We start from the raw sequence: 19,049 nt of genomic DNA, 5'->3' as shown, positions 1-19,049 counted from the left end.
CTTTGGCCAGATGTAGCTAACAGCTACGTAGATTCCCAAGTTTAAGCCCAGCAAATATCAGACAGGGGAAGATAATACCGAGAAACAATAACTATGGCTAGGATAAACGGCACTTATACTAAACTAAATAAAAACCTAAAAATAACAATTAATAAGGCTAGCTAGCTAGCAACCTTAAGGATTCCCTATTTACAAAAAAACTTACGTTAATAGGTTTTTAATAAGATTTATATATGGTTAGAAAACGTTACAATATATTTTTCCTAATATGTTAACGTATAAAACTCAAATATTATAAGTATTACAAATACAGGTATAAAAAGATCACCAAAAAACAGACCAACCAGTCCTAACGCCACAGCATTCAAATTGACCGCCGTCACGCTAGCTTAGATTCCTTTGTCAGAATGTCGGAGCCGCCAAAAACTTCATAGTTGGATATTCATAAACATTTGGCTTGTGATTGATCACATAGTCAGTAATGAGGTTCTGCAGGGAGTCTCAAATACAGCTGCTGCGCTGTGGGTTTTCCGAAAAAAAGAAGCAGTGCAGCCATTTTTAAATGAATACGGCTATTATTAAAGAGACAAGTCGTTAAATCCGTGAAAAAATCCACGGCAGCAAATTAGCAAATTATCAACTCTGCGGGAGATCCGGAATGCAGCTGCCAACAACCATTTTGAACACACCGATACGGCTTTTATTAAATAGACTAGTCGTTGCCGGTGGAAAAATCCACGGGTTCGTCTGTCCTTTTTATTTACCCGCCGCCACAAAGTGGATAAAAATATATCGCATTTGATATTCGTGTTTCCGTAACATCATTTTCTAACTTGGCGGGAGTCCGCGCAGAGACAGACAGACGACGGCTATTATTATAGAGATATAAAATAAATAATTTGGAAATAATTATTTTGCCTACATGAACTTACCCAGGTAAATAAAGAATAATTAATTTTCTGGGACAAAAGAGTATGGATTGATATTCCAAAAATACAATGTCTTTTAAGTATACTCGAAGAATTCTGTAGCAAAAAAATTTATATATATATATATATATCCTTCAACTTTTCCACGTATATACTTTTAAACCAAAGTGTATAATTCACCTGTTGTAATGTATATTAAATGTTTCGTTCTTCTTCTTGTTAGTTTGTCAAAACTTGTTCAACATCCGTTCAAAAAGAGAAAAAAAAGCAATTTTTGCTGTTTTATTTGAACCCTGTATCATTATACTAACTCGTAGTCTTACAAATCGCGAAAAGACTTTTAAAAAGTAAGAAGAAAACAAACCAGTTTAAAACAACACGCCTTCGATTAATACTTTTACAAAAGCGCAATTGAGTGCAAAATAGGCTGTAGGAAAAATTATAAAAATTCGAATATTAGATATGATAAACTTTAGTTTATCCAACAATTTGGAGAAAGAGTTGTACACAAGTGTTAAAATACGAAATAATTACCCACTTGCCCCGCGACAGTTTATTTCACATGACACAAAATGACGTTTTGATTCTCACTTTCCGCGTTGTTCGTTCTTGTGTACCATGCTTTAAGTTCAAGTTTAAGTTTTAATATTTAGGCAAATTTTAACAAAGGTATTAAAAAAAATATTGTGACCGTAATGTTCGGCATGTCTTTTTTATCCAGAGCAGTCCAGCTTTATCCATTTTTTTAGATCACAAAGAAATCTAAATTTTGTTGATTTGAACAAAAAACAGTACTAACATAAAGATCAAGGTTTTATATCACATCAATTTTGGTATGTCGTTTTAAATACTTACAATTTTGACAAAAACTAAAACGTGCCATTGCCTATAAGTCAAAAACGCCCAAGATACATGCTGCAGGAAAAACGACATGATTTTTTAAAAGTAAGGGAAAAAATGTTCGGCAATGATCGCCGGATAAGTTATACTTAATGACTTTTCTTCGGATGGATAACTTGTTTTTACTTTTCCTTTGCTATCGAATGGTAAGCATAAAATGTAGGAATACGCATAATGCGACACTCAGTATTCTATATCTATTTTTTATTTATTTCATTCTTATTTCGAATTATTCCGAATTACTGTTTGTATTTATATAATTCGTGTTTAGAAATTGTTGAAATTATTAAAAAAGGTGATCCCAAGAAATTTCAATCAATTCTTATTGATGATCCAGATATCGTTGAAATGATGGACGGTTGTGGAAGTAGCTACACTGCTTATGGAAGCTGCATGGTACAACAGACCATCAATAGTAAAATGTTCAATTGATGCTGGTAGTGATGTGAATGATGTAAATAAAAACAACTGGAATGCATATCACGCCTGTGCAGGTGATGGTCATCATGATGGTTTAAAAGTTTTAATTAGTCATGACGTGACAAATATTAACAATGTTAACAGTAATAAAAACACACCATTACATGATGCATCTTGTGGTGGCCATATTGAATGTGTGAAGTTGTTGTTGTTGGTACCACATTGATGTGAATGTACGAAACATTTTCAATGAAACACTTTTACATTATGCGTGTCGTGGTTGATATATATATTGAATGTGCTAGACTGTTAATATCAGCACCAGATATCGATGTGAATATGCAGGACATTGATGATTTAACTCCTTATCATCACCGATAAAGTTTTTTAAAAGAATTTATCAAGATTCCTAGATAGCGTTCAACGGTCTTTTATATGAACGCAACTTTTTTTTCGCGGGCGGTTAAAATTATTTAATGACAATGTTAGTAAAATTAACATTAAAAAAAAATTTTGTTGTGGTTGAAATTGAAAATGAATTAGTATCTCTGAAAGCTATATAGGCAAAATATACTTAATCACAGGATCTATTTTATTTTTTAAAGGTGATGTCAAGGTAATTGATCATTTGCGATTTTGTAATATTTATAATGAGTTCATCGAACCCCACAGAATAAATCTTTTGTGGGAAATAAAAAGATTGTCTCGCTCTTGTTTTGTATAATTTTCAAAATATAAATCTTAACAGCTAGAATGTATAACAATGCAAGTTGAATGTTGTTACCATCTGTTCTTTGCATGTTCGTACCATTATTGTCTTTTTAAAAACTAAATCATTTTATTATTTTAACAACGCACATTGTTTTTTAATGGTAGTCATTTTGACGGGTTAATTTCACAGGTATTAATTTGCAGGAATGGCGTAAAAATGTTACCAAAATAAACTACACTTTCGTTATGAAATATTCATACAAGGTACACTTACATTGATATCCTTTATGATTGATGGAGACAGTTAAATATTTTAAGGGAAGGAAATCGCGTTCTACTTACTCTGGCTTAAAATTTGACGAATTGCTGAATTTTCTAATTTTCCACGTGTACTTAATTTTGCAGATTTGACAAATTTGGAAAATTCTGAAAAAACCAATAGTTTAGAAAATTTGAAAAAACATCCCAAATAGAATTTTATCAAAATATGCTGTATAAACGATGACCTCTATGACTCACTTGGCTTTCTAAAATAAAACGCTTAAATTTGGAAGAGAATCTTATAATTAAATTTAAAAAAGTTAAATTATTAACATCCGTGTCAATTTTTAACTCAATTAAGCTTTAAGCATGATTGTTTATTCATAATTTTTGATTTCTATTTCCTAAAGGGGCTGCAAAACAGCTTCTGTATGATCTCCGTCAATGATATTACTCTCCAGACCGCTCAGAAGGTCAAGGTATAAAAATTATAAATAAATTATTATTGCAAGAATATATAAATAACCTGTTAACGGAACATTTCTTAATGGTATTTTCTAAGAATATTATAAAATCTCAGCCAAAGAAACAAAGGTCAGCACTATCTGATGCTGACAATTTCTAGAACATTCTTGTAACAAACAAAAGCAAACAGGAAGGAAAGAGGCTCTGCGCGTATATTGATAAGTAAGTATATTGATAAGTTTGCATGGGGTATTTTTGCATGTAGTCTTGTCCATCTCAACGAAAATAATCTGGGAATACAGACTCTCGGAGTAGAAGAGATACTTAGTCTAATCATTGGCGAAACTATTAAATGGATACTAAGAATCGATATTCAGGAAGTGACGGGTCTATTACAAGTGAGTACTTGTCTCGGAAGCGTCGGAGAAGCTGACATGTAATGAGAAGAGTCTTTGAGGAAGAAGAGTGCGAAGCAATTTTATTGCCGGTTTTTTTGTTTAATAACTCTTATTTGCTAATGACGCATGTTCAAGCCTAACAAATGTATGGAAGGGGTGGAATGCTTCCTCCCCCGGTTATATGGTTTGTGAAAAAAACCGCATAATCTTTTTTCATTTAAGAAACACGAGGTTCAGAAACGAAAAAAGGTAAGAAACATTTAAAAAACATTACCGACTTTCATACAGCGCAGTCTGGGCACAAGTAAAGCGCTTGTAGGGACAAATTTTATTCTATTTTCGTTTGACTCGATAGCCCGGTCAAGTTTCTCGGTCAATTTCTCACAAAGAATTATTTGTGTCATACGGAAAAAGGCAGAAATGTGTAACGTTCTGTTTTTTCTTTTCTTTGCTTTTTATTACCTTTTGAATAGCGTGATGAAATGGTGCTGCTAGTCCTCTCTGTGGTATATTAACTTTATTAAAACGTTTCAAGTACGAACAACTTACGGGTATTAACTTTTACAAAGATCAAAGTTGGATGATGGTAAAAAGGTATTAGCTATGTGGCTGCAGAGACAGTGAGCATGGACTAAGGTACTTGTTAATCAACCTTCTAGGCTAAAAACCACCATATGTACAATGTAATCTATGCTTGGTTGTGGCTACCTAGAACAAGGATAACCAAACAAGAATTAGAGCTAGCTAATTGTAGCGGAAGTCAAAGAAATGGATAATCAAATATCAAGCTGAAAGTATCAAGATATGGACAATCATCAAATACCATTGTCAAATTTGGACGAAAGGTTAATAAAAAAGCCACAACTGCATGTAGCTTATACTGTCTTAATTACGTAATTATCAAGCGAATATTAAATTCAACCGACCACATAACTTTATGGTCGGTATGGTTTTAGCATCTCTTATAAAATCCTTTAAAAAACGACGGTAAAATGAAATAAATAAGTTTTTTAGATTCATTTTGGCAGCAATTTAAAATTTGGTGAATTTGGATAAAACTTATTTCGATGGGAATTTAATTTGGCAGAATTTTATCAAATTCAACAATTGTCGCCAAATGTTTCTTCAGCCCAAATTTCCCCCTTTATCATACAACCTAAAAAATGCTCGCACATTTAAAAACAACAATTCGACTGAGAATAGATATTTTAATGATCAAACTATTTTCTCTGCTTTCTTACCATCTGTTGACAGTGTCCTTCGACAATATTAAACTCAAGTGACTGCACGAGACAGTACCAAAATAAAATACCCCTACATGAATTACTAGAATTTTTTCAAATACGAGCTTAATAAAATCTATATTTTGTTTACATGTAATCAGGTAGCATAACACGAAACGCAAGGCCTCGCTTAGCATTTAAATGTTTTTCATGCCCATCAACCTGAAATTCGCCCATTACAGGGCGGCAATTAATACCTATAATTTGTTTAAAACGGTAGCCGATTCGCTATTTTGAGTTACGGGTTCACGAAATCTGTTAATAGCTGCATTCTGTGTATTCAAAATGGTTGCGCGCAGCTTTCTCGGAAAATCCCGGCAAAACCCCGCAGAACCAGATTTTTACAGACGAAGAAATATGAAATAGAGATACAGCCATTTTGAAAGCAGTGGCGTTAAAGTTGGTGTAGTGATAATAATAGCCGTATTCTGTGTGTTCAAAATGGTCACGCTGTAGCTTTACTTCGGAACTCCGCAGTTTTATTACTTCATGCTAACAGGCGGACAAAATTGTAGGATAAAATGATTCAGGCGATTTGTACAACGGGCGAAACTTTAAGGACTGGCGGATCCGTGGAAATAAATATAGCTAGACTACTATTATTAACTCTATTATTTTGTTAAGCGTAAAAAATTGTTAAAACTTATAAACATCTATGTTAAAATACAAAAGAATAAAACTGGCTGTTAAACAATCGATATATCGTCAATACTAAATTATAAACTTTACGAAAGCCAAGGTACATGCCCAAATGGTTTAACTAGCACGTAACAAAAAGATGTAGACCGAGTGTGTTCAATATGACGTGAGAAAATAAATTTTCTCTCCCCGGCTACGCGCAAGCAAGAGACATTTCTATCTTTCTCGGAAAACGGATAAGAAAACTTGTTAAAATTAGTGGCTATTCGAGGCTGTTTTAATCAATACATAGCGTTGAGTTGTTGGCTACTCCATACCATCAGAGGGGGTATAGATCTCCTGATTTCGACGGACTAATTTAAACTTTTTTTTCGGGATTGGAGTTTCTCCACAGCTGTCTTTATCATCTGTACCACAAGTGCTTTCACTGCACCCTTCACCCGAAGAAACATCCGCTATTCCGCTTTCTTTGCAATCCACCGAAGTTGAATCATCCGTCGTTTTATACGGCGTTTCAATGAAAGACGCCTTCGTCATGTCACAATCGTTGTTGTCGTCATTGGTTACGCCACTGTCACTGCTTGAAGTTTCGTCGCCGCTGATGTTAATTTCGTCGGGATTCGACGATATGTTCGGATTTGTAAGTTCGCTAAAATCATCTTCGTCATCTAAGGTGCTTTGTAGTTTCGGTTTACTTTCCTCGAAATTAACTGGCTTCGGCAAACTAAGTCTACGCTGATTAGTCGAAGCAAAACGGCTGCTACCACTAGCATTGTTTACAATAGCACTTTCTGTGGAACACGGATTATAAAGTTGAAATCGTTCACAAAACAATGAAGTTTGTTCATTCCGTCCGTCGACAGACCTCGAAAATGGTAAAATGGAGAAGTCTCCATCGCAGAGTTCTTCAACTTCAGCAATACTCGTGCTATTGGGTTTATAATCTTCAGAAAGTTCCGTTAAAAAAGTTTGTTTGTTGGATTTGCTAAAAATGTCTTTGGTGGCGCGCAACACACACACCCATTGTTTATCGTAGCGTAGACTAGGAATTTCTTCCTGTTGAGTTTGATCAACGTCAATTATCTGCAGGAAATTTCGCCTCGGCAAGCATTTATCCAAGGCCAAAAATTTTGTTCTTCCTCCAGTTGAATGCTCCACAATAGCAGAGAATTTCGCATGCATGTGTCCAGAGAACCAATAGGTGGGCTTCAACGACTTCAGCAATTCCTCAGCAGCTTCGCTACCTAAAGAATTACTATTGATTTCGTCTTTCAAAAAAGGTTTGAACCTAATCAACTGTTCACTATCGCCATAGTGATATATTCTTTTAGGCCAATCATGACTAAGAAATATATCAAAGGGATCATCGACTAACAACTTAAGCTTAGCAACATCAGAACTTCGAACGTGATAGAAGGAGCGTTTAGTGTCTTCGCTAAAAGGCGGTATTTCGAAGTGGCCTTTATAGAAATCCTTATGTTTAAAGATGCCAGATAAACCTCCAATTCTTAGCCCTGCAAAATTTACAACCCCAGCAAAGCCTAAGTAAAATATATTTTCTGCCACCCACCCGCCGTATGGGAGTTCCCATAAATATCGGGCGGCTTCGTGGTTACCACCAATGAACAGGGTTAACACAGGGGCTTTTCGCTTGCCAGTGTAGTAATCTGGGAAATCTTTCATCTCCCTGTACTTGGGTGGGACCGCCATGCTGATCATATCTTCATGATTGCGAACAGATTGGAAGTCACCGCAGCAGATTAAGAGATCGATTTTTATGCCTTCACGCTTCTCGATGTAATGGACACTTTCGTAGATCTTGTTCAATTCGCCGTGCGCACACCCTTCAATGGCAATCTTCATTATAGAACTAAACAAGAAGTCAACAAATACATTTTCGATCAAACAAAATATTTTATGTTTTACTGGCCCCAATTTTTCATCATGTTGATTTTTTTTTATTGGAGGGGAACATGAGAAATATACTTCCGAGATTTATTTTTTTACAAACCCAACGTTTTGCGATCGCAAATCTTTAAAATTTAGCGCTTTTTAAGGAGAAACTTCTTGACAAGGAATAAAAAAAATGGAACGCTTGCTCGTATTTTTAAGCCCAAAAAATTTTCAGCGGGAATTACTTCTGCGAAAATTGCCCAAATTCGCAAAATTTGCTCCGACATAAAATTTGAAAGGACTAAGGAAAACGGCTCAAGGAAGCTCTTCGTCATTGATACTATTTCTAGCCTCAAGCATTCTAAATAAGATTGTTTAATAACCAGACCATTCAGAAGATCAAGGTCCAAGAAATTATAAGTATATTATATTTGTCGAAACAATAGAGACAACCTGTTAACGAATTTTTTTTTTTTTTTTTTGACTTCCAAAATAGATACATTATTTTTCAGTATTTTCCATTCAGTATATATTCTTGTTGGCGGTAAAATAAAATACGGTATGCAAAATGTTATACATAACTGTAAAATCAAATATTTTGGTATTTTTCCGTGCATAATTTAGAAAATGGCAAGATAGAAAACTGGAAATAATTTTGGGAAATTGTCCCTTTTTTCAGGTTTTTGAAATGGCAAACATGATCACTTGATTCTATTTTGGCAGGGGTGTAGGCCAAGTAACCAACGTCACAAATGCGCTAGCTGCATTTCCCACAATGTTCGTTCTGGAATAATCCACTCCACCACCCGAAAAGGTCCGAGATATAATGGAATTGGGACTTGCTGACTTCAGCAAAAATTAGCACCCTTTCCGTTTTTAAACCTAACCAAATAACCTAAGAAGTCCTCAGTCCGAATGCATTGTATTTTTGTATTCATGGATGGATGAAAAAACTTCTTTTCCATTTGCCAAAATCGAATTTCAAAATTATTTACTTAGGCTCTGAAATATTAAGACGGAAGCGAGACTAAATAATTTTGAAGTACGATTGTTCCTCTTCAAATATTTATCTGTTTATATCCACTTGAGGTACTAGGCCATATTTGTTTACTAAATTCCCGCATTAATAAGTTTAAAAACGTTTTAACCAACCCGGTACAGTAATTAAGTTTAAAACAAACAAGTTCATGTTTGAACGATTTAAATGATTGAAATCAACATAATTAAGCACGCCTCGTTTCGGATTTGCTCGCATACCACTTTAAAAGAGTCGAGCCTATGGCTGAGACGAACTGAAAGAACTTACAAATGCCCAAGATGGCAGCTGTATGAACAATATTGTTTTAAATAAGAACGCGATGGGCATGCTTTAGCACGTCTCTGCTCTACATTGGATTTATACAGTTGAGCCAAGCGATTCAAGCGTGTCAAGTCGTGCAGCATAGGTAAAGTCAGTTACGCGATACGACTCGGTTTCACCATAGATAAGTAATCTATGGTTTGACACAGCTAGATGTTGGTTTAATGATAGGCCTATTAAAATATAATAATACTGTCTACTTTTTTATTTAAATACATACAGGCTATTATCTTTAAATAAGCACATCATCATTAAACAAACAATAACATAATCAGTAAGAATTTTTACTGATTATATTTCGCGGAAGGAACTATATTTTGTTGTAACTTTACACGCTATTTCAAGACTTCCCTAACATGCCTACGCCAATCATGAAAGTTACTTGTCGTGCTAACATGAGCGTCGCACGCCGGCTAGTAATTTAAAATGTCTTTAAACATTTTTTAGAGATATCGGTCTGCTGGTTAGGGAAACGGATCTCTTCCAGAGACAGGAAGGGAGGCAAACAACGGTCATACACCTCAGTTTAAAGGGGCGAGTGGGAAGACCTGTGAAATGGCACCTAGTGGTGTCACTTTAGAAAACACCCAGCCCGGCTTGTGAAAGGTTGGTGTTAGAATAAGCGTCAAGCTGTGAAACCGTACTAAAACCTCTTTGTAAATTGCCGTGAGAATTGTTCACGATGGGACTGGAACTCTGAGGAGTGAAACTGTCACGTACGGTACGACAGGTGTGAGCATCGTCAGTTACCGAGCTACCACATCACCAGGTAGATAGCACGAAGGTTAGGATGGCAAGTGTAAATTCTTGTAGCTACATTGCGAAGTTGAGCAGGCAAAGTAGTGGAAATGTGAGACCGTAGATGTGTTTAAATGTGTTCTCTTTGGGACGTCACGTGGAGAGGATCTATGGAGTTATTTGTACGACAAAATTCGTGTTGGTTTTCGTCCTGTCCTAATGCTCTTCGTCCTATGGTTTTACGTGTCGTCATAATACTCTTTGTCACGGTGCCCAGTTTTTGCCATGGTGTGTTATTTTTGTCGTTTAGTTTTACTTTTACCGTGATTCTCTTCATCGTGGTGTTTTACTCTCCGTCGTGGAATTTCATCCTTTGTTGCGTGGTGTAAGTTTCGTCGTATTATTTATCATGGTGTATCATAACGGTGCAAATTTTATATGAAGTCACCATTCGTGCTGGCTGCCTTTATGAAGTTTTACGAAACGAAGGGAAACTGGAAAATATCATAATCTTTGATATGACTTATATAATGTGGCAAAAAGTAAAATATAAAAACAAGTTCAAAATAGCATAAGCATAGCATAAGCATAATTTGGAAACTTTTTTATTTTCTTCACAAAATGGAACTTCTAAAAGGATGAATGGTTTTGGTAAGTCAAAGAGGTTGTGTGGAATTATAAACTCGTCATCGTCGGTGTTATTAGTTCTTGAAATTGATTAATGACGCTTTCCACAAACCTAAAGGGAAATTTGCATTTCGATTTTTTTTCCTTATTACATTCTTTTCCATTTCGAAGTCATTCGGGATACGATTTGCACGACTGAGATCACCATTGATAGCATTCCTTTTGTATCATTTTAGAATTTGCGATGACCAATGTGTGGGATATTTGGATGGTTTTCTGTAGACTTGTGTACGATTAATACTATTTTCGTTTACTAATTTGGTGTCCAAACACCTCTCAGGGTTAACTTCAATAGTGATCGATAACTTTGGATGATAAGCATTCAGTTTATCAAGCAATTCATCTGGCTGATTCTTTATTCGCCTGTTTATGACGTCATCTACGTATCGCTTATAAAACCGTGGTTTAAATGGTTCAACACATTCCTTCTCTAATTTTGTTAGGAAGATGTTGGAGAAAGTGACAGAGAGAGGGCCTCCCATTGTACAACCATCAGTCTGTTTGTAAAACTTTGACTGAAAAATGAACGTGCTCTCAGTTGTCAGTTTCAACAACAACCTCTTGAAAATTAGTCTGCTACAAATGATGGCCAGTTGTTTGTTGAACATAAATTTCGTCCAAAATATACTCAATCGTTCAGCAATAGGAACGTTTGTAAAAAGAGACTCTAAGTCATATGATACGTATTCTTCGTTTTGATCGAGAGGATGTTCATGAATCATTTAAGAAAAGTCCTGTTTTTATGATGTAGTTGTCCTCATCACATGGAGGTTTTAAATAATCACCAATCACTTGGGCAGTAGCATACCTGCACGAACCTGTCTGTGCTATAATTGATCGGAACTTTAAACTTTCCACAGATATCTCACTTGCATTTGTAACTTTATATGTTTCTAAGTATGCTGCACTGAGGATGGCTTTTACCGAAAAGCTTATGCTATTGTGAACTTGTTTTTATATTTTACTTTTTACCACATTTATTCTATGGCGAGTTACTATCATAATACTTATATATAAATTTAGATGTTTTACAGACACTTTTGTTCGTTAAATCTTAATTGACTGGCTAGCTTTGTCGTTGCTTTTTTATTGTATTGAGCAGAACAGAAGCAGACAACAGAGGACATTAGAGGTTCGTGGTAGCTGGATAGTGCAGGGTAATTGTATTCATTTATGTTGAGCATGTTTGCAAAACACATCATGTTGGAAGCACAAGCTATTTTTTCAGCATTAATTATGTTGAATATTCCATTCCGGAAGTGTGCTTAAAGAACACATTTAATAATATGCTTTCAACTATATCTGAACCTACTTTCATTCTTTTCTTTTAAAGTTCGCAGTTTTTAACATTTTAGCTAGCTAGCTCTTAAAATGCTCAGCTTAAGCTTATGGGGTCCTGTGGAAATTTCTAGAAATTAGTTATTTCATGTAAAAGAGCATGAAGTTAAGTACCCCTGCAACGAACACAATGTTTTACGACACGACGAAACGTAAAACAACACAATGAATCATGTTACACCACAATCAAAAACACTACGACGTGACAAAAAGCCACGACAAAAATACTTCGACACGATGCTACGAAGAATAAACGAAGAGCATACACGAATATTTCCCACAAATAGCTCATGAGGATTTTCAGTGAAATTTGCAGAAAGAAGAAGAGCAATGTACAAGCTCTTTTGTTTTGGCGACAACGGAATAGGGAGCAGAAATAAAGAAGGGGAGAGTTTGCTTGAGTCAAAAATGACAATAGGCATGGTTTTGCAAGACATCAATTATTAAGAGACAGAGCTCAACGATATGAGTCAGTTGGTCCTCCGATATAGATAGATTACTTTCTGGTTAGAAAGTCGGACAAAGATGTGGACACCAGGGGAAGAGTTTTACACAGCATAGGTTGTTGGTTTGTAATATTGCTTTGGAGAGTTTTAAAGAAGGCGAGGGTAATTATAGGCCCCGTTGGAAAGTCTGTAATCTATAGGAGAAAATTGAGCAAACAATTTAGTTGAAAAGTTAAGTAGTTGGTCCAAAATGATCAATGTGGTGATAATGTTGATAGTACTTGGACTTGTCTTCTAGAAAACTCTGATAATAATCTGTGGGTGGACAAAAACTGAGCTATAGACATAGACAGAGCTGCTTTTGAAAGAGTTCTGACCATGTTACTTAACACTAAGTAAAATTAGGATGAAAATTATCTTCTTGATGTTGATGCAACAGATTGACTGTACAGATTAAAACAATGGGTAGTTAGAGTTTTAGGAAAATAGAGATTGGCAAAGCTGCATGAGCATCAAGTGCTGTTATAGTAAAAGCGCCTGGGTACACTGGAGCTCAGCTTATCACAAGTCTTGCCGATCGAACTAAAATGAATGGAGCTACTTCAAGTGACTAGAAGAAGAGCGTAATAGCCTATTATTTCAAGGGCAGCACACGAACTTATAAAAATGCAAACAAAGAGGGTTAAAATTGGTTAGATCAAGTAACAAACGTTACTGAAAAAGTGACTGATAAATTAGTTAGAGAAAGAATTGATCAGCACACAATTCGGTTTCCGTCCACGGCGTCGTACCACAGATGCAAATTTTGTACTCATACAGTAAGAAAATTATTTGGGTATAAACTATTTAGAAAAAAGAAAGAATCTGTAGAATAACACGAGAGGATATCTGGGAAGCTGTGAAAAAAATTGGTATAGATAAATGTCCAGTTAAGAGAGCACAGTCTCTGTACAGCATTGCTAGAGGTCGTGCCAGGATAAACATTTCACTAGGTGAGAAATTTAGTGTAAATGTTGGTATACTTTTAATTTGTTCTTAGTCCTCTGTTGTTTGTTTTAATCTTAGAAGTGTTGTCGATTGAATTCGAAACAGAATGTCCATGGCAGTTGTAGTAGATAGATGATTTGGCTCTCAAAACGGAGTCAATGGAAGAATTAGTTAAAACGTTTTAGAAAAAAAGACTAGAAGAGAAAGGGTTTAAGGGTTTTGAGTAAATGCAGTAAAGTCTAACGACATTATTATTAACATTAGAACCAAGTGCTGCAGTAAAGTTAGAAAGTTGCCATGTTGAAATTACAAGAAAGGGGTTGGGAGTATCTCAATGTTTGTCAGACTTCCAAGCATAGTTCAAAGTAAGTGTTGCATAGGTTAGATTATAGACAAGAAAATTTCTTTTGTACAAAACAAAGTTTTTCCACCTTTAATTATGTACAGTGGCTCGTTAGACTCGTTCAACATATTGGCATATCAGCTCTTACTTAGCTGATATGTTGAGTAGTGAAGGAGGTGTCAAGGAAGAAGTTTTATTCGCAGGACAGGGAACAAAAATTTAGAGAGTCACTGCATTTCACGATCAGTCTTAATGATAAATCTACGTCGTATGAAGCTTGTGTAATCCTGTGTTGCCTGGTAGTAAGGCATGGGCAGGGAAGCAGGAAAATCTTGACCATTTAGAAAGGAAGGATATGAGATACTCAGTTGTCTGGGGATACAGCCATATATAGTTATTATAATATAGATTTAAAGAAGATACACATGCATATTAAGATGACCAACCTTTAAACTAAAGGTAATGCCTCATATTGAACAAAAGGAATTGCCCGTTATACATGTATCATATTACCATGATTATATAGGTATGTATACACTTAAAAACCTAAAGAATTTAAATAATTTAATAACATTTTTTTATCCTATTCTGAATAGGATAAGTGCTTCACTTTTGTAAAACAAACCATTTTATATTTGAGTTTCGAAAAACTAAGATTTCTACTAAATTGGGCCTGACAGTTATATACGTGCTGTTATGGGTTAAATATGTGCGTAAAGTAAAAAAAACATACATGCAGCTTATTCTATCCTTCACAATACAATAATATAATATATAGACTTACAATACAGATAAGCAATATATATTTCACTCGTAATGTCCACCACTTTATTTCGTACTACACTAAAAATATAAGGACAATATAAGAAGAAGAAAAATTATAATCACATATCTTTGATAGATGGTATGCGTTAAAAACTATATAGAAAACTATATAGAACCTTTCTCATCGACAGAATTTCCTACAAATTTTGAAAAAACATATTAATTTTGTACATTATCAAAAGTTTATATTATATACATTGCAGCATACCCAATCATGTTTCTAAAGTTGTGACAAATATTTCTTTTTTTTATCATTTTAGATATCTTTTTACAAACATAGGCTATGGTCTTGGAATTTAGGTCAACTGTGCAAAAATAGCAAGTTTGATATTACGTTGATATTTGATATTAAAGAGGTAGGGGCTAGGGCTAAGAGAGGTAATAATTGGTGAATATTCTTTACTCCTAAAAAGAAAAAAAGGTGAATAAGGAACTTTTTTCACAAAAAAATCACCTGTATTTACTATACTCATAGGACCTACTCATGATTATGTAGTGAAACTCTTTAAATTGATTTTGCACACTGGTCTATAATAGCAAACCAATCCCAGGCATTCTCTTTTTTTCTTTTCAAAGAAATAATGACAACTTTTTGGGTAAATTTGACTAATTTTACTTAATCTCATGTACATTTGCGTCATTTACAACACTTGGATAGCACATTGCATTCTTGTTTAAGTACAACTCAAGAAATTTTGAAATTTTGTCAGTGTTACTTTTTCTGCTATAGAAATGAATAAGTGTTGTTACTCCTTTGTTTAATTTTACAATGAGCAAGTACGTCTTCAATTGATTGTTGCGAAACAGCCTTGAACAATGAAGGAGAGGTTTGGAGACTCCTGAGTACCTCGTACTTTACATGTACTAGTTTCACTAGTTTAACTAGACCCAGTTATTGATAAAATGTCCTCATCTCTCTGCATGCGGTTTCGATCCTTAGTCTAGTCCCAAGTATTTTTTTAGTACAACCTGTTTGCTCGAAACGTCCTTTTGTATCCTTTGTACTGTTGCCTTTTCTTCTTCTTTTTCATTGATTGTGACCTTTAATTGTTTTATGAGCTTTTCTTTGTCTGTCCTTTTTCTTTTCAGCTTCTTTATTTTTCTCCCGACATTGTTCTTTTCTTTCAGTTGTCAATAGTTTATTTTTTTGATCTTCCCATGTAACAAAAGTTGCAAACCAGGTTGGTTGTCAATGCAAAATATAGAATGAAGTTGTCACTAATACTGAAATTTTAAAAACTTTCCTTTTTCTGTCAGATTTCTATTTTGCCTATTGCAACTTCCAGGATTAAACAACTTTTCTAAAGAATTCTGACTTCAACTTTTGCATTTATAGGGTGTTAGACTAAACTCGACTTTAAAGTCAAATAAACTGGCTTTACTTTGAACAGCAATCATTCTTGATACAATAACTCTCAAATTCTTGAAAACAGGTTTATGTTCCAAACTAAAACTTGTTTAACTTTTGAAGTACTAAAAAAATAACCAGCCAAAATAAAGCGTTTTACTTGAATGACTTTTAACTACTGCTTCTATTTGACAGTGCAAAAAATATAGATACATAGAATAATTCTTATATAACACCTTTCATACAAAATCAAGTGATTATTTTATGTTCATAAATAAAGCCAGGGCCTGTAATGACGCAATGTGGAAAAAAACGCTGGAGTGATTAGCTAATCAATCCAGCAACATTTTGCCAACTTAAGGTAAAAATTAGGTCGGCAAACCAATCTGACATGTCGGCAAGGTCAGCATTTACTATTTTCTGCCCTCTCATCAAATACTGTGATATATGTAATATATATACTTTTATCTCAGATAAATCAGTCTGTAGTTAGCCACTCAGTCAAGCCATTGAAGACCATCACAGTTCTCTTCGACCAGGACAAAACTCCCCACAAGTTATGCAAGTACAGAGCATGCACTTATCCTGAAACTTGGCAAATCGAACTGTGTCCAACTCTCAACAATTCTTTTATCAATCAGCATGTATAGATTAAATTTTAAGAAAAAGAAAAGTTATTTACTTATAAATATACCTGAATTCTTTCTGGGTGGTTTTTCTAATAAAAAAATAGGGTGATTTTTTTTCGCCTCATTCTCAGTCACGGGCTTTTCGAACGTATTATAAACGCAGGAAACTTGATTGACTTTGACAAAATACAGGCACTATACTGAGTGTTCTTGAAGAATCTTGTTAATAACAAGTAAAACTTCACGCAAAATATGGAAACGATAACAATTCGTTGAAGCTACATTAATTAAACTTACATATTTGTGAAAAAGGGTCAGTTTTTCCAATGTATATAAAATACATTAATTTGCTCGGCATGCTGATAATGGAAAGAATGTAGGGCGGCATGTACAAGTTGACTTCAATTAAATGAAGGTCGCTTTTCAGGTCAGCATGCCGACCTAGATTTCGTTTCATAGTAAAAATAATTTTAAAAAATATATTTCGTTTACATAACATTTGATCTATGATTTATGCATACTTGAGCATAGAATATTCTTAAAAGTTGTATATAGAATTTAAGGCTGGTTTCTATAATGATCAAAATGAAAAAAATTACTTATAGGACATTTCAGCAAGGATGTATGTATATGATAAAAATTAGAACAATTGAAGACGGATAACAACTATATGTGAAAAATATGCACAAAGAACATAACCACGCTGTCAATAAGGTAACAAAAAATGTTCACTGTTTTAAAAATTTATTATGACCCTAACATGTATGAATTTACCTTACAGGCGTTTTAAAAATTTATTATGACCCTAACATGTATGAATTTACCTTACAGGCATGTTTTGAACATTTATCGCAACAACGCCGTATAAAAAAACAATTACCCAAGAAATGATGCAGACAGAAATTCATCCAAAACTGTCTGATCAAGACAACATCGATTTATCGATGATCCAACACTTGTGTGGTAAAGCTGCGTGGAAGCATGTTACAAAAAACACAAAAAATAAGAAATGGTTTTGCGAAGTTTGCAATAACGATCTTTCCGAGGAAACGTCTGTGGGATGTGATGGTTGTCTGTGCTGGTGCCATCTATCTTTTATTGACAGAACAAAAATGCCAGCAGCTAGGAACTGGTTCTGCAAACGTTGCTCCGTACGACACACCACAGCCATAAAATCAGTAAATATATATATACATACTGTGAAATTCTCTAAATTTCTTTTAATTCCCCCAAATTCATTTGAAATAAAGAAAGTATGTGAGTGTCCCGTACAAATGCAAAGAAAAGAAAAAAGTACACAAATGTCACATACGAATAGAAAAAAATAATAAAGTATGTGAGAGTCACGTACGAATAGAAAAAAATAAAAAAGTACATGATAGTCACATACGAATAGAAAAAAATATCAAAGTGCAGTCACGCATGAATACCTACTGCGAAAAATAATAAAGCACGTGAAAGTCACGTACGAATCATCATCATCATCCTTCTTGGCTTAACATCCGTTTTCCATGTTAGCATGGGTTGGACGGGGTGTATTAATGACCCTCTTCCAATCTGACTGTGTTAGATCTAAACTCAACTTCCTTTGTATCAAGTCTGTCTTTATAATCCCTGCCAAGTCTTTCTCAGTTTGCCTCTGGGCTTTGCCCCAGGAACTATCAAGTCTCTACACTTTCTTACCCAATTATCCCCCTCCATTCTTTCCAAGTGCCCCAGCCTATTCAATCTTCTTATCTGAATAACATCTTTAATTCACTGATGATGTCGAGGACGCAAATAGAAAAAAAATATTAAAGTACGGTCATGTATGAATAGCCACTGCATAGGATTATATCTGCCAAAATTTAGATTAAATCACAAAGTAGTTATATATTGATATCTGCTCCAGCAAAATTTTTTGATTTTCTTAACCGATCGGAATAACTCTTGTCATCGATTTCTCAGAGAGTGCAACCTTGGAAAGGCGTGCCTTTTCAGGGTAGCTTTGGCTTATCTGAGCTTATATAAGATAAGCTCAGTTTATGTTTTTGTATAGCGTAATTAGACGCCCTTTAACCAAATTAAGCTTGTGTATTCTACATAATTAGCTAGAAGTGGGGTAGCTATATGTCAATAGCAGTTTTTCCCTGACAGTTTCAACTAACTGGAAGTCACTCTGAAAAATCTTCAAATATTGATATGTTAATTTGTAAATTAACACAATATAAAAAACAAATAGCGGAATTGAATAAATCAACACAAAAAGCCCTTACCACGCCACCTTATAAAGGTTCAATGGCGAATATTTGCCATTCACAAACCGCGGTACTGCGATTGGTAATTTCTTTTCATTAACTTCGGGCATACTAATTCAATATAGGTGCTGTTTTGATTTTTACGCAAAATATAAAAACCGGACTGGTGGACAACCCCTCGACATCATCAGTGACCCTCAGCATTTATCAAA

The 19,049-nt window shown here is 34.7% G+C and overlaps 1 protein-coding gene across 1 annotated transcript; it reads right to left on the bottom strand.

Annotated features, from left to right (window-relative positions):
* Positions 1-210: 210 nt before the first annotated feature.
* Positions 211-19,019, bottom strand: LOC130643260 (uncharacterized). Its single transcript, XM_057449578.1, has 3 exons — positions 18,856-19,019; positions 14,583-14,641; positions 211-7,876 (listed from the first exon to the last, which is right to left on the bottom strand). The coding sequence occupies exon 3, from the start codon at positions 7,867-7,869 to the stop codon at positions 6,313-6,315; it is 1,557 nt and encodes a 518-aa protein (XP_057305561.1). The 5' UTR covers positions 7,870-7,876; positions 14,583-14,641; positions 18,856-19,019; the 3' UTR covers positions 211-6,312.
* Between the last annotated feature and the right edge of the window lie 30 nt (positions 19,020-19,049).

Source organism: Hydractinia symbiolongicarpus, chromosome 1, assembly GCF_029227915.1.
Source record: "Hydractinia symbiolongicarpus strain clone_291-10 chromosome 1, HSymV2.1, whole genome shotgun sequence".
NCBI lineage: Eukaryota > Metazoa > Cnidaria > Hydrozoa > Anthoathecata > Hydractiniidae > Hydractinia > Hydractinia symbiolongicarpus.
The sequence above is the reverse complement of the archived record's forward strand: the minus strand, read 5'-3'. Positions and strand labels throughout refer to the sequence as shown.